Source organism: Martes martes (assembly GCF_963455335.1).
Source record: "Martes martes genome assembly, chromosome: 14".
Lineage (NCBI taxonomy): Eukaryota > Metazoa > Chordata > Mammalia > Carnivora > Mustelidae > Martes > Martes martes.
In genome coordinates, this window is record NC_137902.1 from 57020934 (window position 1) to 57047947 (window position 27014).

General features: G+C 40.3%; 1 protein-coding gene across 4 annotated transcripts in view; it reads right to left on the reverse strand.

The window, feature by feature from the left end:
• TET1 (tet methylcytosine dioxygenase 1) overlaps nt 1–25921 on the reverse strand; it is a gene marked incomplete at its 5' end in the record, with an annotated part of 126189 nt that extends 100268 nt beyond the window's left edge. For all 4 annotated transcript variants that reach the window (XM_080823355.1, XM_080823353.1, XM_080823354.1 and 1 more), the window contains one exon: nt 24017–25921. In XM_080823355.1, coding sequence (XP_080679481.1) covers nt 24017–25921 — 1905 coding nt within the window. The remainder of the gene's footprint in view (nt 1–24016) is intronic.
• Between the last annotated feature and the right edge of the window lie 1093 nt (nt 25922–27014).

Here is a 27014-nt window from a genome sequence, read left to right on the forward strand (position 1 = left end):
CACATACTTAGGATACAGGAGTAGCAGCTCAGATTTCTAGAAGACTGGTATTTAAATGAATCTTACATTAGGTATGCTTTTAAAAAATTAATTTTGTGCCCTCAGAGATAAATTAGTGAGTAATTTCAAAAGTCTACTTCTCTTTCTAAGCATAAACCATTCCACATCCCAAAGAAACTACATATACAAACATTGCCCAGGAGGAGTTTTCTTCTAAGGTAATCTCAAGTGATCACGGTTCCTCAAACTTGACACCTCTCCAGCAAAAAATTCTTCCAGTATTAGCCACACTCTCCTCTTCCATGAAATCCTTCTATATTTCTCTTCTCCCATATTGGGGGGCGGGGGGGGGGGAGTTGGTCACAGCTTTTGCTGTGACACCTGGGTAAAGATATTTCAAGAACCATATTTTATAAATTTCCAATCATTAAGAAAAAGACGGCTCATTCTTTTCACAATTCTAACGGAGATCTCCAACTTAGCTTGGTTTTATTTCCTGTGAGACATGGAAACTTCAGATTAACAGGAGATCTTCCTGGGTGACTGGGCAAACAATAATAGTCTGGGTATAAGGGGCTGATCTCCTCACAACAGCCTTTCCTTGGCTTCCCTCCCCCACTTCCTTCCCTGAGGCTTATCTGCAGTAGCCCTTTTTCCTTCTAAGGGGCCAGGTCTACCTAGTGACTACCCCATACCCTCCAGCAATCAAGCTTATTGCTGGTAAAAATATCTGCTTTTCAATAACAAGAATTAAGGAACAAGTGAGAGATGGTCTTCAGTAGATGCCAAATGAAAACCATTGACAATGAGGTGAACCAGAGATAATGCCAGAGACTAATGGAGCTGAAATACCACCTCTCCTCCATTTCTCAGCCATTCTCAGCACTACCTTGAAATGGACAAGCCTACTCCATAACAGTCTAGATCCATAATGTGGACAGATAAATCCAATAAGAGTATCTATGGGTTTTTGTCAAAAACAAAGAAATCACAAAGGATGATACTATTTAGAAAAATGTCCCCTTTTATGAATGATATATTGAAGTCTGCTTCTTATTATTTACTAGTCTGTCCTGTGTATCTTGGAATCGGTAATATCTTTTTTTTTTTTTTAAAGGAAGTTCTGTATCTTTGGGCTCCTTCTCCCAGTCATTCCTGCTAGAGAGCTGACACTAGATAGCATTGTATGCTCCGTTTTTAGATAATCCCATTGTCTCATCAACTCTAATGGCAAAATCATAAAAATTTATTGTTTCACTGAGAAACTCAAATCATTTTACACCCACACAACTTCCTTTTGAGAAAGTTAGATCTAGTTATCCCTAAACTTTAACTAAATCAAAATTGTTGAACCTTAAAAGACCCACACCCAAAAACATTGTCTTCAAAATTTGTTAGTTCATTTTTTTACAATGAACTTCCCCCATTTAAACCTTTAACAACTTAATAATAAAAAGTAGTAATTAAAAACCCATACAACGGACTTAATAAATGTTGGTGAACTTCTAATATGCAGAATGGTGCCTGGCCATGGGGCGTCTGGGGGGCTCAGTCCATATGTGCCTGCCTTCAGCTCAGGTCATGATCTCAGGGTCCTGGGATCGAGCCCCACATCGGGCTCTGCTCAGCAGAGAGTCTGCTTACCCTTCCCCCTCTGCTGCTCTCCCCAGCTCTCTTTCAAATGAATAAATAAAATCTTAAAAAAAAAAAATGGTGCTGAGCCTACATCAACTCAGAAGAGACACAAACTGACAGTCATGATACAGTACAGCATCTGGGATGTATCCAGAAAGCTATGAAAGGCAGAGAAGACTTCCCCCCGCAAGTGACTTTTCTACCAAAACCTAAAGAGGTAAGCAGGAGTTGGTGAAATTTAGGGGAGTGAAGGAAGGGAGGTGCCCCCGATGAAGGTAATGGCATGTGCAAGGACACTGGTGCATTGTGGCTACAGAAAAGTCACACTAGAGGATGGCTGTGAAGAGGCAAAGGGGACAAGGCATATAAAAAGGCTGGTCACTGTGCTTGCACAAGAAGAGATATAATTAGCTTTCAATTCTCCATCATTCCAATGTGAAATGTGGCTTTTTTTTTTGTTCCATCCTTCAATTTTCAAATAATTAGTCCTTTCAAAAGCCAACAAGGATGCTCCTGTTAAATCATCACAAATATCAGCTACTTTTTCAAGGGAAGAACTAAGGAGAGGTGATTGGTTTGGCTTCGATCTCAAAAACCCTGGTTTTTAAGGTAAGAAGCACTCCTGTGGGGCGCCTGGGTGGCTCAGTGGGTTGGGGCCTCTGCCTTCGGCTCAGGTCATGATCCCAGGGTCCTGGGATGGAGCCCCACATCTGGCTCTCTGCTCAGCAGGGAGCCTGCTTCCTCCTCTCTCTCTGCCTGCCTCTCTGCCTACTTGTGATCTCTGTCTGTCAAATAAATAAATAAAATCTTAAAAAAAAAAAAAAAAGAAGCACTCCTGTATAAGTAAGTCTCCTAATCAGAGAAAAGCATGTTTTGGAAATGAATGTATGTAAAATTTCTGTTAGGATTAGTTATTTGAGAAGGGCCAACTCCTTAAAAAAAAAAAATTTTTTTTTTTAAATTTATCTATTTGAAAGAATGAGAGCGAGCGAGAGAGAGAGTTTGTTATGAGCTGGGGAGAGGGGCAGAGAAGCAGGCTCCCCACTGAGCAAGGATACCAGGACCCTGAGATCATGACCTGGGCCGAAGGCAACCCACTGAGCTAGCCAGGCGCCCCAGGAAGGGTTAACGCCTTTAATTTTGAGGCTATATGTCAGAATTTCACACAATCTATAGAGAAGCAAACTTGTCTGCCAGGAGGTAAGTTATTCTTTCAGCTGAGTAACTGTATTGGACAGATGTGTTTGATGTTTGGAGTAAGGGGTACTCTTTGTTCATGCCTGGAATAGAAAAGAGATTACCCCCTATATTGGAGGCACTTTTTAATACCTTTGGGATCTCTGATTTAATGAGTAATTCTTTTCCACGGAGCTTAACTCAGCTAGAGAGAAGACAGGAACTACCATTTTTTTCCAGGAAGAACCAGAAAAACAAAACCCAAAAAACTTGCCATTGAGCCTATAATATTTATAATAGAATGCCTAAAAATCAAAATTTTTTCTGAAGTCTGCTTGATTTTTTCTGACAGCCAAACACTTATTCAATGCACACATTATCTCTTATTTAAGGTAAAATAAAGAAATGGTTCTCAAAGTTCTTACTAGAGACAGTTCTAACATGCTACCACTTCTGTGTTTGAAGGGGATCTTTTTAAACTTTTGCAATGTAAAGCCCTTTAGAAATTCCTTGTGAAGTCAAGAGATGTACGTGCCATAACAAAAGACCAGAAATGTTATTTTCATCACACTTCACCTTAGAAATCAACAAGTGTAGGAGTGACTGGGTGGCTCAGTCGTCTGAGACACGGACTCTTGATTTCGCTCAGGTCATGATCCTGGGGTGCTGAGATACAGCCCCGAGTCTGACTCTGTGCTCAGCATGGAGTCTGCTTGAGATTCTCTCTTCCTCTCCCCCTGCCTTTCCCCACCCCCTACCTCCCCCACACACACTCTCTCTCTCTCAAATAAATAAATAAAATCTTTTTGAAAAAAATAAACAGGTATAGAGCTCAGGGTTGTAACTGTGCTAACTGCAGAGTCAAATGAAAAACTTGCCTATCTTTATTAGGAATGTTTTAGCATAAATTATTCTAAGGGAGTTCCCATAGATTTTTCTTTTTAAAGATTTTATTTATTTGTTTTGAGAGAAGGAGAGAAAAGATGAGGTGGGGGGGGCAGAGGAAGAGGGAGAAGCAGACTCCCCACTGCATGGGAAACTTAACACGGGGCTCGAACCCAGGACCCAGGGATCATGACCAAAGCCTAAAGCTGACCTTAACCAACTGAGCTACCCAGGTGCCCCTAAAGATTTTATTTATTTTTTTTTAAAAGATTTGTTTATTTATTTATTTATTTATTTGACAGACAGAGATTACAAGTAGGCAGAGAGGCAGGCAGAGAGGGAGAGGAGGAAGCAGGCTCCTTGCTGAGCAGAGAGCCCAATGCGGGGCTCGATCCCAGGACCCTGGGATCATGACCTGAGCTGAAGGCAGAGGCTTTAACCCACTGAGCCACCCAGGCGCCCCAAGATTTTATTTTTAAGCAATTTCTACAGTCAACATGAGGCTCCAACTCACAACCCCAAGATCAAGAGTGCAATGCTCTAACAACTGAGCCAGCCAGGTGCCCCCATAGATAGTTACCCTTAATACTAGTTAAGAAAATGCAATTTTCCCAAAACAATGTTTTATTTCTCTGACTTCCAAATATTTATTCAATAGACACATTAGCTCTTGTTGTTTAAAATAAATAAATGGGGGCGCCTGGGTGGCTCAGTCATTGGACGGCTGCCTTTGGCTCAGGTCATGATCCCGGGGTCCTGGGATCGAGCCCCGTATGGGGCTGCCTGCTCAGCAGGGAGCCTGCTTCTCCCTCTCCCACTCCCTCTGCTTGTATTCCCTCTCTTGCTGTATCTCTCTATGTCAAATAAATAAATAGAATCTTAAAAAATAAAATAAATAAATGGTTTTTATGTATTTCTAAAAGATTTATTTATTCATTTGAGAAAGTTAGCATGAGAGCAAGAGGTAGGGAGGAGAAGAGGAAGGGGGAGAGAATCTCGAGCAGACACTGAGCCTAAAGCCTGATGTGAAGCTCGATCTCAGGTCTCTGAGCTCCTGACCTGACCTGAAATCAACAGCTGATGCTTAAAAGACTGAGCAACCCAGGTACCCCTGATTCTGAATGTTTTACTACTGTTCATAAACTGAACCCTGACGCTCCTCAAAATATTATTTTAAACAAGATCCATATGTCCCTGGTGAGTCCAAATCCCAATGATGCTATTAAATATGGGACCTTGAGCAAGTCAACCTCCCCAAGACTGAGTGAAGGAAAATGCTGACTTAGGGTTAAATGACTATAAAGAGTATGTGATAATGGCACTTGGCTTACAGGTGGTTCCACTGCAGCAACAGAGAACCATGACTGTCACCAATAAGGAAAACTGTATACAAGAAACACTGTAATAAAGAAAAAAATGTGGGGGGGCCTAGGTGGCTCACTCAGTTGAAGATCTGCCTTCAACTCATATCATGAACTCAGGTCCTGGGATCAAACCCCACGTTGGGCTCCCTGCTCAGCGGGGAATCTGCTTCTCTTTTCCCTCTCCCTCTGATCTGCTCCCCGGCGCCTCCCCCCCACCCCACTTATGCTCTCTCTCTCTCTCTCTCTCTATCAAAGATGCAGAGAAAAACAAACACTCATGGACCGCTGGTGGGAATGCAAATCAGCACAGTCACCACAGACACAGTACGGAGGTTCCTCAAAAAATTTAAACTAGAGCCACCCTATAATCCAGTAATTCCACTACTGTGTATTTACCCAAAGAATATGAAAAGAATATGAAAACACTAATTTGAAAGGATATATGCACCCCAATGTTTATTGCAGCATTATTTATAATAGCCGAATTATGGTAGCAGCCCAAGTGCCCATTAATAGATGAATGGATAAAGACATTAGTCAGCCATAAAAAAGAATGAAATCTTGCCATCTGAAACAACATGGATGGATCTACAGAGTATAATTCTAAGTGAAATTAGAAGTCAGAGAAAGACAAACACTATATGATTTCACTCATATGTGGAATTTAAGAAACAAAGGGGGGGATAAAAGAGACAAACCAAAAAAGAGACTCTTAACTACAGAGAACAAAATGATGGTTACCAGAGGGGAGGTGAGTGGGGGATGGGTGAAATAGGTGAAGGGGATTAGGAGTCCACTTATCATGATAAGCACTGAGTGATATACAGAATTGTGAATCACTATATTGTACATCTGAAACTAATTTAGCACTGTATGTTAACTATACTGGAATTTTTAAAAATGTAATGAGAAATTAAAACTCATTTACTATAAAAACTGAAGATATTCAAGCACACACTATTTGGGGACATTAGAACCTCTCCCAGATAAATCTAGTATTAACAAGATTTCTGCTAGAGTTGGGCATTCTTTTTTTTTTTTTTTAAAGATTTTATTTATTCATCTGACAGAGAGAGATCACAAGTAGGCAGAGAGGCAGGCAGAGAGAGAGGAGGAAGCAGGCCCTCTGCTGAGCAGAGAGCCCGATGCGGGACTCGATCCCAGGACCCTGAGATCATGACCTGAGCCGAAGGCAGAGGCCTAACCCACTGAGCCACCCAGGTGCCCCTAGAGTTGGGCATTCTAATTCCACCATTTCATTATAACACAATCTTACATGCATTAGTTAAAAAGAATATGAGGGGCACCTGGGTGGCTCAGTGGGTTAAAGCTTCTGCCTTCGGCCCAGGTCATGATCCCAGCGTCCTAGGATCAAACCCCACATCGGGCTCTCTGCTCTGCGGGGAGCCTGCTTCCCCCTCTCTCTGCCTGCTTCTCTGCCTACTTGTGATCTGTCTGTCAAATAAATAAATAAAATCTTTAAAAAAAAAAAGAATATGAAACTTTCACTTCCATTGCTAATAGAATTGGTGATTTGGATCAACCACCCTGCTAAAGACAATTAGAAAAGCTACACAAAATATAAAAACATCTCCTTAGGGGCGCCTGGGTGGCTCAGTGGGTTAATCCTCTGCCTTTGGCTCAGGTCATGGTCTCAGGGTCCTGGGATCGAGCCCCACATTGGGCTCTCTGCTCAGCGGGGAGCCTGCTTCCCCCTTTCTCTCTGCCGGCCTCTCTGCCTACTTGTGATCTTTCTCTCTCTTTCAAATAAATAAAATAAAATCTTAAAAAAAAAACACACATCTCCTTAGAGAGAAAAACTACCATGATAGTGTAGAATTATCATACCAAGATTCAGAGGGGTATGAGGTCCAGGGAGGGTCAAAATATTTTAAAGCAAAAATATAAAATGGGGGGAAAGAACTAAAAAGTTGGTTAAAAAGAAATGCAACCTTGAAAGTAAAATATACAAACAGTGAAACTGGCAAACTCAGAGAGTTTCAAGATTTGATTCAGGTCAAAAAAGACTGACACTTTTGCAAAATGAACCTCTACGACTCTTACACAACCTCTCTTTCAAAGTTTCACAAGTCTGAACGATAGCATGAATACCCTTAACGTGACTATTCACAAATCCGGCTCTTGGTCCCACTGCATTGGAAAGCATCATCCTCTGGGTTCTTCACATTCTGATTGTTGCCCTAGCTCAAGAACACGGTGGTGAAAATGAGCACATACCATCCAAGCCATGGGTTCTAATCCTAGATCAACTGTTTGGTCTTAGGCAAGTTACTTGGCCTCTCTAAGCTTCAGTGGCTGACTTTATACCTTGGGGGAAGAATATAGATTTCAATAGGATTGTTGAAAGGATTAAATGAGACAATGAGTGTGTCAGTGTTTAAAACAGTATCGGGCACGTTGTAAGTACTCAAAACCTGATAGTTGTTACTAACCCCTAAAGATATCAAGTTGATTGCATACCACTTCCACATCTATGATGAGTATCGTTCAATTCGACCAAGATCTGTTTGGTGGCAACTAAATGCCAGGCACTGCATAGGGAGGGAAATGAAGGGCAAGAAAAAAAAATCCTCTTCAGTCAAGTCCGTGACATTTCTACAAAGCAAAAAGTGAAGTTCACTTGGAACTGAATAATAAAATAAGAGATTAAGCACAGCAACCAAAGGAAAAAAATAAAATAGAGTTCATCAAAATGGAAACTTTGTGTTTCAAAGGACCTATGACAAGAGTGAAAAGATAACTCTCAGAAAAATATTTGTGGATGACCTATCTGATTGGGGTCTAGTATACAGAACATATAAAGAACACTTGCACTTCAACAGAAAACAAATAAGCCAATTTAACGATGAACAAAGGGGCGCCTGGATGGCTCAGTTGGTTAAGCCACTGCCTTTGATTCAGGTCATGATCCTGGGGTTCTGGGATTGAGCCCCACATCAGGCTCCCTGGTCAGCGGGGAGTCTGTTTCTCCCTCTGATCCCACCCCCTCTCATGCACTCTCTCTCTCTCTCTCAAATAAATAAATAAAATCTTTAAAAAAATAAAAATAAAGATGGACAAAATAAAGATGGACCAAAAAAATCAATTAAAAAATAAATAAGGGGGGTGCCTTGGTGGCTCAGTGGGTTAAAGCCTCTGCCTTCCACTTGGGTCATGGTCCCGGGGTCCTGGGATGGAGCCCCGCATGGGGAAATCTCTGCTCAGCAGGGAGCCTGCTTCCCTTCCTTTCTCTCTACCTACTTGTGATCTCTGTCTGTTAAATAAATAAGTAAAATATTTTAAAAATAAATAAATAAGGATGGGGCACCTGGGTGGCTCAGTGGCTTAAGTCTCTGCCTTCGGCTCAGGTCATGATCTCAGGGTCCTGGGATCGAGCCCCACATTGGGCTCTCTGCTCAGTGGGGAGCCTGCTTTCCCCCTCTCTCTCTCTGCCTGCCTCTCTGCCTATTTGTGATCTCTCTCTCTGTCAAATAAATAAACAAAATCTTTTCAAAAATAAAATAAATAAATAAGGATGGACAAAGGACTTTGCTATGGTCTGAACGTTTCTGTCCCCCCCAAAATCTATGTTGAAATCCCAGTGCCCGATGTGATATTAGAAGATGGGTTCTTTGGGAAGCGTTTAAGTCGTAAGAGTGGAACCCTCATGAATGGGGTTAGTGCCTTATAACAGAAGCTCCAGAGAGATCCTTCACTTATTTCACTAAGTAAGGAAGTATCGAGAGGGCTCCAACTGTGAACTATGAAGAGGGCCTTCACCAGAATTGGTCTAGGCTGGCACCTTGATCTTGGACTTCCCAGCCTCCAGAACTTTGAGCAATATTTTCCTGTTATTCACAAGATACCTGCCTGTAGTATTTTGTTACAGCAGCCCAAAAAGACTAAAACAGAATTGCAAAGTATTCCTAGAAGATATACACGTAGTCCAGAAACACATGAAAAGATGCTTGACCTCCTTAATCATTAGAAAAATGTAAATCAAAACCACCACCAGATACCACCTCATACTCACTAGGATGGCAATAATCAAAAAGTCAGATAATAACAAGTGTTGGTGAGAATGTGGAAAAATTAGAACCCTCGTACATTGCCGGTTGGAATCCAAAACGGTACAGCTACTTTGGAGCGCAGTCTGGTAATTCTTTAAATTTAAAGTTACCATTTGACCCAGCAATTCCACTTCTAGGAATATATACAACGTAACAGAAAACACATGTCTACACAAAAACCTGTACACAGATGTTCATGACAGCATTACTCATAATAGGCAAAAACTGGAAACAACCTAAAAGTCCATCAACTGATGAATGTTTATACAAACTATGGTTTATTCATACAAAGGAAATATTATTCAGCCACAAAAGGGAACAAAGTACTGATATATGGTACAACATGGATGGACCTTGAAAGCATTATGCTAAGTGAAAGAAGCCAGACACAAAAGACCAAATACTGTATGATTCCATTTACATGAAATGTCCAGAACAGGCAAATCCACAGAGACAAAAAGCAGATTAGTGGTTGCCAGGAGCTGGGGGAGGGGAGAATGGAGTGACTGCTGAGTGGCACAGGATTTCTGTTGGAATAATGAAAACGTTCCAGAATTAGATTGTGGTGATGGTTGCACAACCCTGTAAATATATTAAAGATCACTGACTTGTGCACTATTAAAAGAGTGAATTTTATTATGTGAACTCTATTTCAATTTTTTAAAAAATAGAGGTTGTTTAATTCTCCTTTAACACAGTTCCTCTACTACTTGCTAGCCATGGGAATTAAACACAATTTTTAAAGTGTGTTTCTATTTCCCACTCTGCAAAATGAGAGTGCTAATACTTCTACTTCAATCACTGTCAGGATCAAATATGGTAATATTAAGAGGATTACCTATTGAGCACAGTGTGTGGCTCATAGTAGACCCTCAATAAATGTTCATTTCTTTCTTCTTTCTTCCCTTTGCCAGTTTCCTATTTCAAGTCAAAGAAGTTTAATTTTTTTCAAAATCTTATGTATATAATGAGCAGTGAAGACAGAGTTCCCTAAGTTATTAGTTCTTTGAAAAAAGAGAAAAACGTTATTATTTTGTCTTCCTTGTTTTATTGATTTTTGTTTGTTTGAACATCTCATAATGCACTAGAAAATGGAATTAGGTTAATAAAGTAGGCATTTTAATTTCTATGTTGCCTAGTACACCAATCTCCCTACAATTTTGAATTATCTCCTAAACAAGTTACTTACTCCTACAGGTATAGAACATACATACACACACACACACACACAAGCACACTTTTTTTTTTAAAGATTTTTTATTTATTTCTTTGAGATACAGTGAGAGAGAGGAAGAGAGAGAAAGGGTGCTCAGGGAGGGCAGAGGGGCAGAGGGAGAGGGAGAAGCAGACTCCCCACTGAGCAGGGAGCCAGATGCGGGGCTCGATCCCAGGACCCAGAGACTAAGACCCGAGCTGAAGGCAGATCCCCAACCTACTGAGCCACCCAGGCACACCCCCCCACACCCATGTACACACTTTTCTTCTAATCTAAACTGTATTGACTCCATCCAAAACTTCATGCCTCACATAAACTGTGGACTTCCACTGCCTTGTCGTCCCACTTCCTTTCCCTTGATCCTACTTTTGCTCTTTAACAGAAAACTCACCACAGACTGGTGTTGCATACGAAATCTGATATGAAAACAAGCTGTGTAGTATAAATGTCTAGAATACAGCAGAAACACCAAACCCTCTCATTATACAAAGGCAAGAAAATAACTGTACCAGCGTTGTCTCAGTGGAAACCACAATTATAATTCTATATCGCATGGGAACAGTGAAACCAATTCATTCATAAGGCATCTTAATCCTCCAGCAGGAAAAATGCTTTTGCAGATGTTGCAAAATGGTGTGTACTGGCTACTTCTGAGGACTTCAATTACTTTTCTCTAAATAACATGAATCAAGTGGCAAGAGGGAAATGGCTGAGAGTAGTGAAATGAATATACAAATCTCTTCAAGGATATAACAACTACTACCCTAGTGAGCACCTGGTATGTAGCAGGTACACTGCCAGGGCTTTTAAAGACATCACTTCTGCTCCTTAGAGCATCCCTCCTTCCCAGGTCTGTCACAATGTTACAAATAGATCCATTCTCACACGGATGATCATACAGGGGAATATCAAAACTCGGTACAACCATTTTTTCCTTAACCATAGGAACACTTGTCAGTTTCATTCCTTCAATGGCTTAAAGGAGTAGTGTGATTCTCATACTTGTTTTTCTTTTGGGGAGTGGGAGACATGACTTACATTTCTACAAAATCTAATAAAAACTATGGACCATCTCTCCAGAAAAATGCATATAAAAATAATATGTTGCAAACTAATATACCATTTTGTTAACCATACTGGAATTAAATATATATGTGTGTGTGTGTGTGTGTGTGTGTGTGTGTGTGTGTGTGTGTTGCATAAAATTTTGAGAGAATGGGATCACAGAATACTAAAGGCCATCCACATTAAAAAACTTCCAGCGTAGGGGTACCTGGGTGGCTCATTCAGTTGAGTGGCTGGCTCTTGATTTTGGCTCAGATTATGATCTCAGGGTTGTGAGCTAGAGTTCCCCATGGGGCTCCCCACTCAGTCAGAGTCTACTTGAGTCTCTCCCTCTGCCCCTCACCCTCACTCTCTCTCAAAAATAAGTAAGTAAATCTTTAAAAAAAACTCTCATGTCGGGGCACCTGGGTGGCTCAGTGGGTTAAAGCCTCTGCCTTCGGCTCAGGTCATGATCCCAGGGTCCTGGGATCGAGCCCCGCATTGGGCTCTCTGCTCAGCAGGGAGCCTGCTTCCTCCTCTCTCTCTACCTGCTTCTCTGCCTACTTGTGATCTCTGTCTGTCAAATAAATAAATAAATAAATAAAATCTTTAAAAAAAAAAAACTCTAATGTAAATGTTCTATTTTTATGATTACTGAAATATTGTATGAGTGTTGAGATCATACAAACCAGGATCAAATTCATCTTAGGGATTCTTCTCTAGCAACCAAAAAAGCATGTGGCAAGTTTAGCAGGACTTAAAAAACTAATCCAATACAATAACAGTAATTTTAAAATTCTGGTTTTTCCATGGTAGCTAAAAATTCACCAAGTACCTAATCTAATCTGGCTAGTATCCAGTCATTAATTAGAATATAGAGCTACCTCAATCACCACCTTTGAGAAGGCAACTAAGATGTGTTAACCAAAAAAAATGTAATAGAAATTTTAGTTTCTCATTTTCGGAGAAGGAAATAAACCTGACTTTCCAAAAGATACTTGTACTAGAAATACAAACTTTGGGTTTCTAAAAGTGGTAAAGATTTAGAAACCATTAGGCAATAACTCATTAGAAAAACACTAGAGGGACGCCTGGGTGGCTCAGTTGGTTAGGCGGCTGCCTTCGGCTCAGGTCATGATCCCAGCGTCCTGGGATCGAGTCCCACATCGGGCTCCTTGCTCGGCAGGGAGCCTGCTTCTCCGTCTGCCTCTGCCTACAATTCTGTCTGCCTGTGCTCGCTCGCTCTCTCTCTCTAACAAATAAATAAATTAAAAAAAAAAAAAAGAAAAACACTAGATATTTTGGTTATGCTAATACTTTTAGCTGGAAATAAGGGACTAATGATTCCAGTGTCAAGAAAATAATCTGAAATGTAAACGAAGATTTATCCTGAAAGAAGTTCACTATCATACAAAAAACTGTAAGAAACTGAAGCATCCAGCAATGAAAATTAATTTAGTAGGGTTGTGTTCATTTACCGAAGAGAGTATTTTGCACATAGTTTTCAAATCTTTATAAAATGTTAAATACAAGGGAAAATGTGAAAAAAGGAGAAGAAACACATTTACCCCATTTGACTTCAACTATGTTATTTTTCAAATGCAGAAAAAATACTGAAAGCAAATATGCTAATATAACCATGATGGTTGCCTCTAAGTAGCAGAATTATGGTTTATTTTTTCTCCTGCTCCTAAACTTTCTAAACGGAAATTATATAACTTTGACTTAGTATGCTGTATTACTTTTTCAAGTAACATAAGCTCATAATAAATTCAAACCATGTAAAAAAATTTTAAGTAAAAATTTTAAATCATGTTATTACCTAATACGCCCTTTCTCCTCCAAAAAAAAAAAAACCTATCCTTAGAGGTAAACACTTCCAACAGTTTTGTTTGGTAGGTATCCTTCTAGAATTGTTTTTCCATTTACAATTAGAAAAATACATGATTGTGAGCTGTCCAAACTTCACATCATGGTATCAGTCACAATCTCAAGTGCATATGCCAGTAACTTTAACTAAGATAGGTAGCAGCTTTTTAACACATATTTTAAAAAGCACTGTCTTCATTCCCAAAAACCTTTTTTTTTTTCAAGTCCTCTACTTGAATTTCTGTTATGGATATCCCATGATCCTAACCTTTGGTACTTGAAAATGACATTCATAGAAAAAAAAATTGCTCTGGGGTACTAGCTGTGGAGATGATATATTAAGTACATACAGGATATAATGATGATTTGCAGTATGCTTTTTGAAAAGCTACACTGAGCGCACCTGATTGGCTGGGTTGATAGAGCCTGGGACTCTTGATCTCGGGGTTTTAAGACCTAGCCCCACATTGGGTACAGAGATTACTTAAAAATAAAATCTTTAAGGGACTTCTGGGTGGCTCAGTTGTTAAGCGTCTGCCTTTGGTTCAGTCATGACCCGGGGTCCTGGGATCGAGCCCCAGTATGGGGCTGCCTGCTCAGCAGGGAACCTTCTTCTCACTCTCCAACTCCCCCTGCTTGTGTTCCCTCTCTCGCTGTGTCTCTCTCTGTCAAATAAGTAAATAAAATCTTTTAAAAAAAATCTTAAAAAAGGGGCGCCTGAGTGGCTCAGTGGGTTGGGGCTTCTGACTTCAGCTTGGGTCATGATCCCAGGGTCCTGGGGTCGAGCCCCGCATCGGGCTCTCTGCTCCATGGAGAGCCTGCTTTCTCCTCTCTCTCTGCCTGCCTCTCTGCCTACTTGTGATCTCTGTCTGTCGGATGGGTAAATAAAATCTTTAAAAAAAAAAAAATCTTAAAAAAATAAAATCAAGGGCACCCAGGTGACTCAGTCGGTTAAGTGTCTGCCTTTAGCTCACGTTGCTTCCTGCTTAGCAGGGAGCCTGTTTTCTTGCAATGACTCTCTCCCTCCCCCTGCTCATGCTCTCTCTCTCGCCCTTTCTCTCTCTCAAATAAAAATAAAGTATTTAGGGGGCTCCTGGGTGGCTCAGTGGGTTAAAGCCTCTGTCTTTGGCTCAGGTCATGATCCCAGGATCCTGGAATCAAGCCCCATATCGGGCTCTCTGATCAGCAGGGAGCCTGCTTCCTCCTCTCTCTCTGCCTGCCTCTCTGCCTACTTGTGATCTCTGTCTGTCAAATAAATAAATAAATAATCTTTTTAAAAGTATTTTTAAAAATTAAAATAAATGAATAAATAAAACAAAATAAAAAAATAAAAAATACATTGGCATGTGAGAAATGTGTGGAAATCTTATATTTTTTATAAGATTTTTGTTTTTTCATTCATTCATTCATTGAATCATTTGTTCACCAAACATTTACTGAGCACCTATTAAGTGCCGGTACCTCCTAAATCCCAGGCTTGGGCTTTAAAGTAATTTAAACATCTCATTTCTAAAAAATAATAAATAAATAAACAAACAAATAAACAAACATCTCACTTCTAATCACTATTCTTTCTCTAGGAGAACACTATGACTTTCTTTTGAAAACTGTGACTCAGGAGCACCTGGGTCGTTCAACTGGGTAAGTGTCCAATCTGATTTTGGCTTAGGTCAGGATCTCAGGGTTGAGATAGAGCACGTTGAGCTCCACCCTGGGTGTGGAGGATTCCCTCTCTCTAGGGCGCCTGATGTGGTTCAGTAGGTTGAGCACAGGGCTCTCAGTTCAGGTAACCATCTCGGTCGGGGTCATGAGACTGAACCCCAGGTCAGGCTCTGCGCTCAGCTGGAAGTCTACTTGTTGATTCTCTTTCTCCTTCCCAACCTCAGGCAGCTTGTGTGCTACTGCTCTCCCTCTCTAAGATAAATAAATAAAATCTTTTTTTTTTTTTTTTAATAAAAGGACTCTCTCTTCTTCTCCCTCTGCCTCTTCCCCCCCAAAAATAAAACTAAAAACTGTGACTCGGTACCTTTTTTTAATACTTTTCTTTTTAAGTAATCTGTACATCAAACATAGGGCTTGAACTCACAATCCTAAGATCAAGAGTCGCCTGCTCTTCCGACTGAGCCAGCCAGGTGGTGACTCAGTATTAATGAAAAATAATTAAATCAGAAAACAGCAAGATTTTATTTTGTTTCTTTCATAGCAGATGTGAAGAACTAAAGACAATTAGCCAAGACTTTCTGGATACGCATGACTCGAGCACTGAGTCTCATTATCAAAGTAATGACCTGAATTGGTTTGATTAGTTTGATTCATTTGCTAGCTGTATCTTATTTTAGTATGATAATAACGCAAAAGGTAAGATCTTGCCTTCTCTCCTTCCCAGTACATCCATCACAGTGCAACAATGACTGGCTACTTTAATTTTTTTTTTAAATTTATTTATTTGTTAGAGAGAGAGAGCGAGCGAGCACAGGCAGACAGAGTGGTAGGCAGAGGCAGAGGGAGAAGCAGGCTCCCCGCCGAGCAAGGAGCCCGATGTGGGACTCGATCCCAGGAAGCTGAGATCATGACCTGAGCCGAAGGCAGCTGCTTAACCAACTGAGCCACCCAGGCGTCCCGACTGGCTACTTTATAAAGAGAATGAATATTGCAGCTTTGAAACCACCAGCTCTTAAAATACTACACTGTAATAAAAAACAAAAACAATAACAAACAAACAAACGAAAAACCCCACAGAGTAGGACCAACAAAAGAGATGTGAAGTTCAGATCTATGGCAAAGTAAACAAGTACCATACTACGGTGTTCACTATTATATAACAGTATAATCTGGATTACGCTGACACTAGATGAAGGTGTTAAACAGTTTTCACACATTTTCCTTTTTGGGTAAGATGATGTACACAAAGTGTCAAGATAAGATTTGAAGCATATTGACAAGATTCCAGAAATTAACACCCACAGGTCAGAACCAATCAAAGTCAGCAAAGTTTTGTTGACATACTTGGGGTTTACACATGCCAGGATCCCAGACACCATAGAGTTTTTTCCCCTATGTTCAGCTGTGTGGTGAGGTATACTACTGAAGCCTCAGTACTGATTCAAAGAGATTCCTTAAAGGCATATTTGAGGACATAGAACATCTGCCCTCAATTGAAAGAGTTGGTAGCAAAAATTTGTTCCATATGACATATACAACATAAACCACAATGAGATCTGACTGTTTAAAAACACTAAAAAAGCAGTGGTCAGGGGTGCTTGGGTGACTCAGTCGGTTAATGTCTGACTACTGATTTCAGTTCAGGTGATGATCTTGGGGTCATGGGACTGAGCCTCGAGTTGGTTCCATGCTCCGTGTGGAGTCCGCTTGTCCCTATCCTTTCCTCTCTGTCCCCACCTGTGCACGCACAAGCGCTCTCACATGCACTCTTTCTGTAAATAAAAATCTTAAAAATAAATGAAAAAATTAAAATTTTGTAAAAAAAGCAGTCTCCAGAAGAGGCTTATCCCACCCAACTCCCACTAAAATGGACTAAATAGGGGCGCATGGGTGGCTCCATGGGTTAAGCCTCTGCCTTTGGCCCAGGTCCTGATCTCAGGGTCCTGGGATAGAACCCCACATCGGGCTCTCTGCTCAGCAGAGAGCCTGCTTCCCTCTCTCTCTCTCTGCCTGCCTCTCTGCCTACTTGTGATCTCTCTATCTCTCTGTGTCAAATAAATAAATAAATAAATCTTTAAAAATATTTTTAAAAATAAAATAAAATGGATTAAATAAAATAAAAAGTATGTCAACCAATTGTGAAATGATATCTCCTAAACTAGGCTGTTACCACACTATTCATAAACCAGTGAAGAGTCAGTGGTTCAGTTTGATTCATACACTACTACTCAACTTTTAGTTTTTCAAGCACAACCTTTGGAGATACTGTTTTCCCAGGTAGAATTTGCATTAGCCCAGAAGACAGCATGGTAACAAATAGCACATTTTACAGTGTTTTCTACTGCACTGCTATTTACTCTAACCAAACAGGAGTGTCCTGGCTGGCTCGGTCTGTAAAGCCTGTGACTCTTGATCTCAGGGTTGTAAGCTTGAGCCCCACATTGGGTATAGAGATTACCTAAAAACACAATCTTGAAAGAAATAGGGCGCCTCAGTGGCTCGGTTGGTTAAGTGTCCGACTCTCGGCTTGGACTCAGGTCATGATCTCAGGGTCATGAGATTAAGCCCGGGGTCAGGCTCATGCACTGGGCAAGGAGACTGCTTTGGATTCTCTCTCTCCTTCTTCCTGGGCCCCTCCCCTCACCCCATCATTTTCACCTCCCCCAACCCCCACAGGCAGTCACATGCACAAGCTCTCTCTCTAATAAATAAATACATTTTTAAGGGGCGCCTGGGTGGCTCAGTGGGTTAAAGCCTCTGCCTTTGGCTTGGGTAGTGATCCCAGGGTTCTGGGATCAAGCCCCACATCAGGCTCTCTGCTCAGCAGGGAGCCTGCTTCCCTTCCTCTCTCTCTGCCTGCCTCTCTGCCTACTTGTGATATCTGTCTGTCAAATAAATAAATAAAATCTTTAAAAATAAATAAATAAATACATACATACATTTTTAAAAGACAAAATAATAATGATATAATCAAACATATAATATCTTCCATATTTTGGGAAAAGCTTATTAACTAGAGTAAATATAAGAGATTTTTTCACTTTAGCAACCAACTCACCAACTGCTCATTTACTCATTTGATTTATTAAATGTGTGATGTAGGGGCGCCTGGGTGGCTCAGTGGGTTAAGCCTCTGACTTCGGCTCAGGTCATGATCTCAGGGTCCTGGGATCGAGGCCCACATCGGGCTCTCTGCTCAGCAGGGAGCCTGCCTCCCCCTCCCCCTCTGCCTGCCTCTCTGCCTACTTATGATCTCGCTCTCTGTTAAATACATAAATAAAATCTTAAAAAAAAAATAAATGTGTGATGTACTATACCCAAATCATCAAGCTACAGATATATAATTCAATACCTTGCCTTCAGAAACATCTACAAACTGTGTTTTATTTACTTTTTACACACACTAAAAATTACTAGCCAGTGTAGCTTGATCACATACCTGTTCTGTCTCTAAAAGGCACCCCTTCTAAATAAATAAATAAATAAATGGCACCCCTTCCTTTTTCCCCCCACTTTTAACATTATACAGTAAATAGAAAAACAATCCTATATGACTTAAAATATGTCTTACAATGCTAAATTACAAATACATTTGAAGTATACCTAGCCAAGAGCAAATTCCTAGATGCCTATGAGTTATAAAGTTAGTGGCTTTAATTATCTATATTTTAGAATATAGAGAAAGTAAGCTGAACTAAACTTGGCAGAAAAATACCATTTTATCTCTTGGCTGAAAGATATCTCTGGGAAGACTATCTAACCACCTTTTTGTACAAATAAAAAGATTATGGTTTTGTGGGAGATGAAAATGTAATCTATAACCAAAAAAGGTAAGTAAAAAATTGTTGTTACTTATCTCAGACATCAGTAGTTAACCTCGTGAGAAGTGGCATATGCTAAGTATATTCTAGAAAAAGAATTCTAACTATTCTGTTTTTATTATTTTTATTGAAGATTTTTATTTATTTGTTAGAAAGAGAGATCACAAGTAGGCAGAACAGCAGAGAGAGAGGGAGAGGCAGGCTCCCTCCTGAGCAGAGAGCCCAATGTGATGGCGGGGGGGATCCATCCCAGGACCCTGAGATCATGACCTGAGCTGAAGGCAGAGGCTTAACCCATTGAGCCACCCAGGCGCCCCTTACAATTCTGTTTTTGTTTTTTGTTTTTTTAAAGATTTTATTTATGTATTTGACAGACAGAGATCACAAGTAGGCAGAGAGGCAGGCAGAGAAAGAGGGGGAAGCAGGCTCCCTGCTGAACAGAGAGCCCGACGCGTGGCTCGATCCCAGGACTCTGAGACCACGACCCGAGCCGAAGGCAGAGGCCCAACCCACTGAGCCACCCAGGAGCCCCTACAATTCTGTTTTTAAAGTGTACACTTGTTTAACATAAGCAATAACAAAAATATTAATATTTTTAAATTATAAATGTATTTTCTATTTCTCACTCCAACTCTCAATAAGTAAAATAATTCTTATGTAAGGAACATAAAAATACATGAAATATACTTGCTTAGCAGTACTCTTAGTCATCAAAGTGTATGGACTTCAATCATTAGTACTAACATCAAAAAAATATTTTTAAAAACTATCAGGGCCGCCTGAGTGGCTCAGTGGGTTAAAGCCTCTGCCTTCGGCTTAGGTCATGATCCCAGGGTCCTGGGATGGAGCCCCACATCGGGCTCTCTGCTCAGCAGGGAGCCTGCTTCCCCCCCTCTCTCTGCTCGCCTCTCTACCTACTTATGATTTCCGTCTGTCAAATAAATTTTAAAAATCTTAAAAAAAAAAAAAGATATAAATCTCTCTCTGCTTGCCTCTCTGCCTACTTGTGATCTCTCTCTCTCAAATAAATAAATAAAATCTTTAAAAAAAAAGATATAAAGATGAACTACAAGATTCAATATTGTAAAAATGTCAGTCTTTCCAAATTGATGTATAGGTTCAACATAATCACAATAAAATCCCAGCAGAGTTTCTGGTGGAAATTTACAAGCTGATTCAAAATGTTAATGAAAATGCAAAGAACAATAGAAATAGCCCAAATCAGTACTGAAGAACAAAGCTGAAGGACTTACACTACCAGCATAATTGTTACAATTATAAAGCCTACTGATGAGGAGTTTAGACATAAGGATAGACAAAAAGACCAATGAAACAAGAGTCTAGAAATAGACTCAGAACTAATCAATCACCTGATTTATGACAAAAACGAGACTGTAGTAACAGGGAAAGGATGGTCATTTCACTAATGGTGCCAGTCAATTAGAGATCCATACGAAAAAGAATCACTCTTGACTCCTTACACTATACACAGAAGTCAATTCCAGATATAGTTTACACCTAAATGTGAAAGGCTTAAAAAAGTAACTTTTTCGGGGCGGCTGGGTGGCCCAGTGGGTTAAGCCCCTGCCTTCAGCTCAGATCATAATCTTAAGGTCCTGAGATTGAGCCCCGCATCAGGCTCTCTGCTCAGGAGGGAGCCTGCTTCCTCCTCTCTCTCTCTCTCTCTCTCTCTCTCTCGCCTGCCTCTCTGCCCATTTGTGATCTCTGTCAAATAAATAAATAAAATCCTTTAAAAAAATAAAATTTTTTTTAAAAAGTAACTTTTTAAGAAGAAAGCAACTCCCCCACTCTCTCTGCCTACCTGTGATCTCTCTCTCTATGTCAAATAAATAAATAAAATCTTTAAAAAAAAATTGGGGCGCCTGGGTGGCTCAGTGGGTTAAAGCCTCTGCCTTCGGCTCAGGTCATGATCCCAGGGTCCTGGGATCAAATCCCACATCAGGCTCTCTGCTCAGCGGGGAGCCTGCTTCCTCCTCTCTCTCTCTCTCTCTGCCTGCCTCTCTGCCTATTTGTGATCTCTGTCAAATAAATAAATAAAATCTTTAAAAAAAAATAAAAATTTTTTAAAAAGGTAACTTTTTAAGAAGGAAGCAAAAAACATCTTCATGACTTTGGAATAGACAAAAAATAGACAAAATTTCCTTAACCAGGACATAAAGGAAAGCACTGGTAAACTGGACATTAAAGTTAAAATCTTCTGTTCATTAAAAAGCAGGATAAAGTGAGTGAAAAGTTGTCACGGCAAAAGTAAAGATCTATGCAATCATATATTCAACAAAGAATTTGTATCAATAAAATGTAATGAACTCTTATAAAGCAATAATGAAAAGGTAGAAAAACCCATTTAAAAATAGACAAAGACAATATCTAAATGACTAAGAAGCAAAGTAGCTCAATTTCATGAGTCCAATGTAGTGATGACGCTACACACCCAACAAAACAATTCAAGTAAAACAAGACAGAAAATACCAAGTGTGGACAAGGATGTGGAGCTAGTGAAACTCTCATACATACTGATGAAGAATCTTAACAGGAACAACCACAGTTGCTGAATAATATCCATGAAAGCTACACATTCGTATTCTGTGACCCAGAAATTGCACTCCCAGAAATCTATTCACTAGAATGCACACATATATTCACCAAAAGACATTTATGACAATGTGCACATTAACAGTAGAATGGATTGGGGATGCCTAGGTGGCTCAGTCGGTTAAGTGTCTGCCTTTGGCTCAGGTCATGATCTCAAGGTCCTAGGATCAAGTCCTGCATCAGGCTCCTTGCTCAGCAGCAAGCATGCTTCTCCCTCTGTCTGCCACTCTCCCTGATTATGGGCTCTCTCTCTCCCTCTCTGATAAATGGATAAATAAAATCTTTTAAAAATTAAAAAAAAAACCAAAACGAAACAGTAGAATGGATTAATGCATTGTGATATAAACATACAATGGAACACCATAATGCAATAAAAACAAATAAACAATATTATTGATGAATATTAAGCAAAGAAACCAGTAACAAGAGTATACAACTGTTCTTTGGTCTCTCAGAACAAACTTCCCTCAGAGAAGTGTTCCCTGTATTCTCCTCTGCCTCTCCATGAACTTTTGGTCTATCTGGGGCCAGGGTTCAGTATAAGGACAACCAAATACATTCTTCAGAATCAGCTTTGTAAGTGATAAAAGTAAATCTTTTGGGGGGCACCTGGGTGGCTCAGCGGGTTAAGTATCTCACTTTTTTTTTTTTTAAGATTTTATTTATTTATTTGAGAGAGAGAGAGTGAGAGAGATCATGAGAGGAGAGAAGGTCAGAGGGAGAAGCAGACTCTCCATGGAGCTGGGAGCCGGATGCAGGACTCAATCCCAGGACTCTGGGATCACAACCTAAGCAGAAGGCAGCTGCTCAACCAACTGAGCCACCCAGTGCCCCGGTATCTCACTCTTGATTTTGGCTCAAATCATGATCTCCGGGTCACGGGATCTCAAGCCCCACATCGGGCTTCATGCTCAGCGGAGAGTCTGCTTGAGATTCTCTCTCTCCCTCTCCCTCTAGCCTCCCTCACCCCCTCTCATCTTTCTCCCTCTGACTGTCTCTCTTAAAAAAAAAAAAAAAAAAAAGCAGCAGCTAGGCTTCATCTATACTTGGAAGGCACAAAGAGCTCTTCTCTATTTCCGTTTTGTTTTGTTTTGAGTGAGATACATCACACAGAGTAGAGCACTAAATGTATTTAAGTAGGAGAATCATCAGGGTTTTAGAAAGAAAACTTGAACTGCACTTAAGGGGTTCAACATCCTGACTTCTCTTCTAGCTGGGAAACTCACGACTATATCCCCAGTGCACAACCTGGAATAGAAGTGCAGTAAATACTTGCTGATCATAGAGAGAACACTAAAATTATCCCAATAAAAGACAAAGGCATCAACTACAGAAGTAGCCAAGAAAATAGAAAGGTAGGAGTACTCCGATCTCATAGAACAAGAAATCTAGAAAAGTGAGAGGAAGGCCTCAAAGATGACTGAATTTTCCATTTTGGGTGACCATGCAGATGGTCAGTCATTAAGTCAAATACATAACGCAAAAAGAGGAGCAGGTTTAGAAAAAAGAAAACAAACTGGACTACACACCTATTAGAGATCAACTGAGTACTTTCAGCAATGATGCCATTTGGCAATGTTACAAACATGGAACTGTAAGATATTGCTGCTAGTGGTTTAGATGTATGTTTGTAAACCATTTGCTGGCCACTCCCACATATGTGAAGTGACTTGAATAAAAATTATCCATTGCAGTTAAGGTTTATAATGACAGAATATTTTAGAAATACCTCAAATGCCCATTAATACATGATCAGTTAAATGTCCGACCTTGTTTGCAAAGGGTCCAGTAGAAAGTCAGCATTTGGGGACAGATAATTTAAGAGTGAAATAGAAAAGAATTACTACGTTTAAGTTCACAATACTTTTAAATCAATCTATTCTACTGTATCTGTATTTATAGAAGACACAAAATAAGCATAATTTCAAATGAGTGATCTAAAAATCATTAAACCATAGTTGGCATGTGTTTTAAAGGTCTGAAAACCAAGTATTAACCAAGTTCCATAAATCCTTTAAATAAAGTCTAAGCCAACCAGTATTTTCAGTACCTTAGGCTCATAAACTGTAATAAAGAGAACCAATGTATCACTTTGGAGTTTACAAACCATTTTGAACTTCCTAACAACCACATGGGATATGTGAATCAGGCAGAAATCATCTGCCAAAAGTTAAGATGAAAGCTTTATTATTGTTATACCTTCAAATGCAAAGTTTCAAAATGAAGGATACAGACAGTTTTATTCTTTCAAAAGAGTAGAAGTTTAATTCCACCAGTTCCTCAAGCTGCAAGGGAGTTAATTAATTTGTTCCACTCTTAATTTAAATTTAAGTTAAATCTGTGACTTCCATAAAAGACACACAACTAGCCAAAATAAGGCATAGTGGAAATCTTTGCAAAACCACATTTCATGTCATTTCCCTGTCTCCATCAAATCCCATAATGGAAAAACTTTACGTTCTAGTTTTCTGAGACAAATTCTAAAAATAAGCTAAGGTATTGCTCACTGGACAAGACATACTTCGGGTAGATCCACAAATTCTTAAAGATAATACAAAATGTTACCAAAGGCAAAGGACATAATACTGAATCACCTAGTCTCTGCACAGATCACTCTACGGAGCCCCACAGGCATCTCCCAGCCTGTGGGGATTTACTCACCTCCAAAGGCACTATGATGGATGGTTTCTTTTTCAGCTCCTCACATTTCCTTTTCTTACAGATCTGATGGCTGTTCTTTCTATTCTTGCAGTAGGTACATTCACCACAATTGGTCTTCTGCTGGCAGGGCTCACAGACCCCACATCGCTTTCGTTTCTTCTTTTCCAAAGTAGGTAGCAATGTTGTATAGGAAGGAGAAGAGGTACTGGCGAGTGACACTGGCCTGGACACCACTGTGGTGTTGATGTCAGCCACACTGGTCATGCCGATCTGGGAGCTCCCACCTTCCAATGGGCTGGGACCAACCTGGGAGAGTTGGGTAATGCCCTGGGAAGCATGGAAGAGTCTTCGCTCAGGGGCTAACGGGACCCCCTGAGTGTTAGCTGGCAGAAAGCTTATATGAACCTGCTTCTCATTTTCTATATTGCTAATAGTCATTATTGGAGGTACCAAACTTATCTCTGAGTTTGATGACGCCTGAGGAGTGTGACCAGAGCCCAAGGGCAAAATCTGCACAGAGCCCTGGACCTCAAGCCCATATGAAACAGTGCTCTGGGGCTCAGGCCATTCTGGGAGAGCATTATAGGTAGCAATTGGGTTTAGAGGAGCAGGAAGAAAAATAGGTGGGTCGGAGGCAGTACCACCACCCATTCCAAGGATTTGTTGGTCTAGGATAGCACCAAAGACCTCTCCTTGGACTGGAATAGCACCAGGCATCTCTGGTGGGTCTGGGGTCTCATCCAGAGCCTCTCCATGAATTATGTTAGCACCAGGAACTTCCCATTGACGTGGGACAGCACTGAAAGCCTGTCCTATGACAGGGGTGGTATCAGGAATTTCTGGTTGATCCGGGGTAGCTTTGAGTACCTCTTGATGATCTCGTTTAGCACCAAGGGTTTCTTGTTCTGAGCTCGCCAAGAGGAGTTTTATTAATGAGGTAGGATATATGGACCCACCAATGGACAAACAGTTTCTAAGGTCCAATTCAGGTACAACCTTATTAAAGCTTGAGGTGGGGTAGCAATCACGTTCACTTTTGATGGGATCCAGGTAAGAATCAGACAGCTTAAGAGATTCTACTCGTGAACCCAAATCTTCTAACTGAATGCTGGAGTTTCCTTCGTAAGTAACCTTGAGGGCTGCTCTTTGGAGCAAAGGAGCACACAGAGTGTCCTGAGCGAACATTCTAGGGGAATCGTTGATATCATTCAGAGTCTCTTTAGAGAATAGTCCTTCACCACCACGTGTCTCTTCTGATGACCCAGAAACGATCTCTACTACAGGATCACTCTGAGTGGAGACATTTACTTTGGAACCCTCCACCCTCTGGGACCAAGACTGGGTTGCCTCTTGGCTCTCACCTTTAAATAAAGATGCATTTTGTACACCAATTAGATTCTCTATATTGGAAGAAATTAGGGGGACTTGCGTTGAAACAGAATCATTTTCTGGGTGTTTTACGCCCATGTCAGTAACTACATTATAATCACATTCATGTTGCTTTTCTAAATTCTTTGGAGGTGGAACTTTCTTGGGTTTGGCTATGATCACTGGAGGTTGGGAGAGTCGTCTGCTAAGAGAGGTGCTTCGGAGAGCCATTGTAAACCCATTGCAAGTTAAGGATTCTGGGTTCTGAAAAAGAACCTCAGTCCTATCCAAATTCATTCGTGCTGCTCCAGCCCTTGTCAGTAGGCTTCTGACTGGCATAGGTGGTTTGGACTCTATTTTTTTCTTAACATCTCTTTCTTGAATTAATTGCTTTAATTTTCCAGGGCTCACAGTCTTGACTGATGCCACATTTTTATTGGTTGCCTTAGATGGCTTCTTAAGTTGGCTGCTTTTCTTTCTGTTTAGATCTTCTCTCCTGACTAATCTGGAAGGCCTTCCATGGCGGGATCGAGACATAGCTACAGAGTAGGAAAAAATGAAAGGGCACAGGGAACAGAGTCATTGGTCCTTTGGAAAGTCTCACTTCTGAGGAGAATCTGGACGCAACATGGCTGAGCTCACTGGCACAAGATTTTGGTCTGAAATAACAAAAAAAAAAAAAAAAGGGAGTGAGTCTTCTTCCTATGTATTCTCCCATTTGAAATCTACTAACAATTATTAATCAAAATTAGGCACTAAGAAGGTTTACTGCAAAAGAAAATATAAACACAAAAGATATTAAAGCATCCTTTAAACCCTGGATTCACAAATAAAGTCCCTTTAATTACTGTGACAACTGACTTAGTTGATGAAGTTCTACGCACAGGGTAAGCAAGGGAGGGTTATTCCATATTAGAAACCACAACTGTTGTAGTTACATGTAGTTGAAAGATCAAATCCCAATCTTTACAATTTTGGGTCCTTAAAAAATTATCTCTTAATGTCTTTCCTCAGCACATTACCACACAGGCAGAGATGTCATGTGTTGGACAGTAAAACTGGTAAAACCATAAGAAGAAGAGCCTTATTATAATCCAAGAAACTCTATTTGGAGATCCAATAATATTAATTCCACATTCCAATGGACAGTCTACAAATTCTGAGCTTTACACGTGCACACAAAAATAGCATAAAATCTGAGGAGTTAGTATTGACAGATTAGGTTACAAAAAAGACTCACGGGTCCAACAATTATCTGTTGAGTACCTACTATGTATAAGGAAGGCACTGTGGTGAGCACTGCCCACACCCAGAAATGATGTCCCTCTTTTCTCTTTCACCCGACTTAATCCAAAGACTGCTGGTTCTAAAATCCCTTCTACCAAGGGTCTCAAAAGTCTCATGATGAATGCCTAGGCAAGGAAATTGGAAATAAAGAGAAAATGAGATCATTAGAACAGTAAATCATACTAGGCAAGCAACTATTATTTGGAAGGTAAGCAGGAAAAAGGAAGAAAATGAAAGGGGACTAAGAGCCATTATAATTGTCTTTGGTCTCCTCAGACTGCTTACCCTAATGCAGAATAAAACCAAACTATGAACAAGAATAAAGCTCACCATACCAGATGTA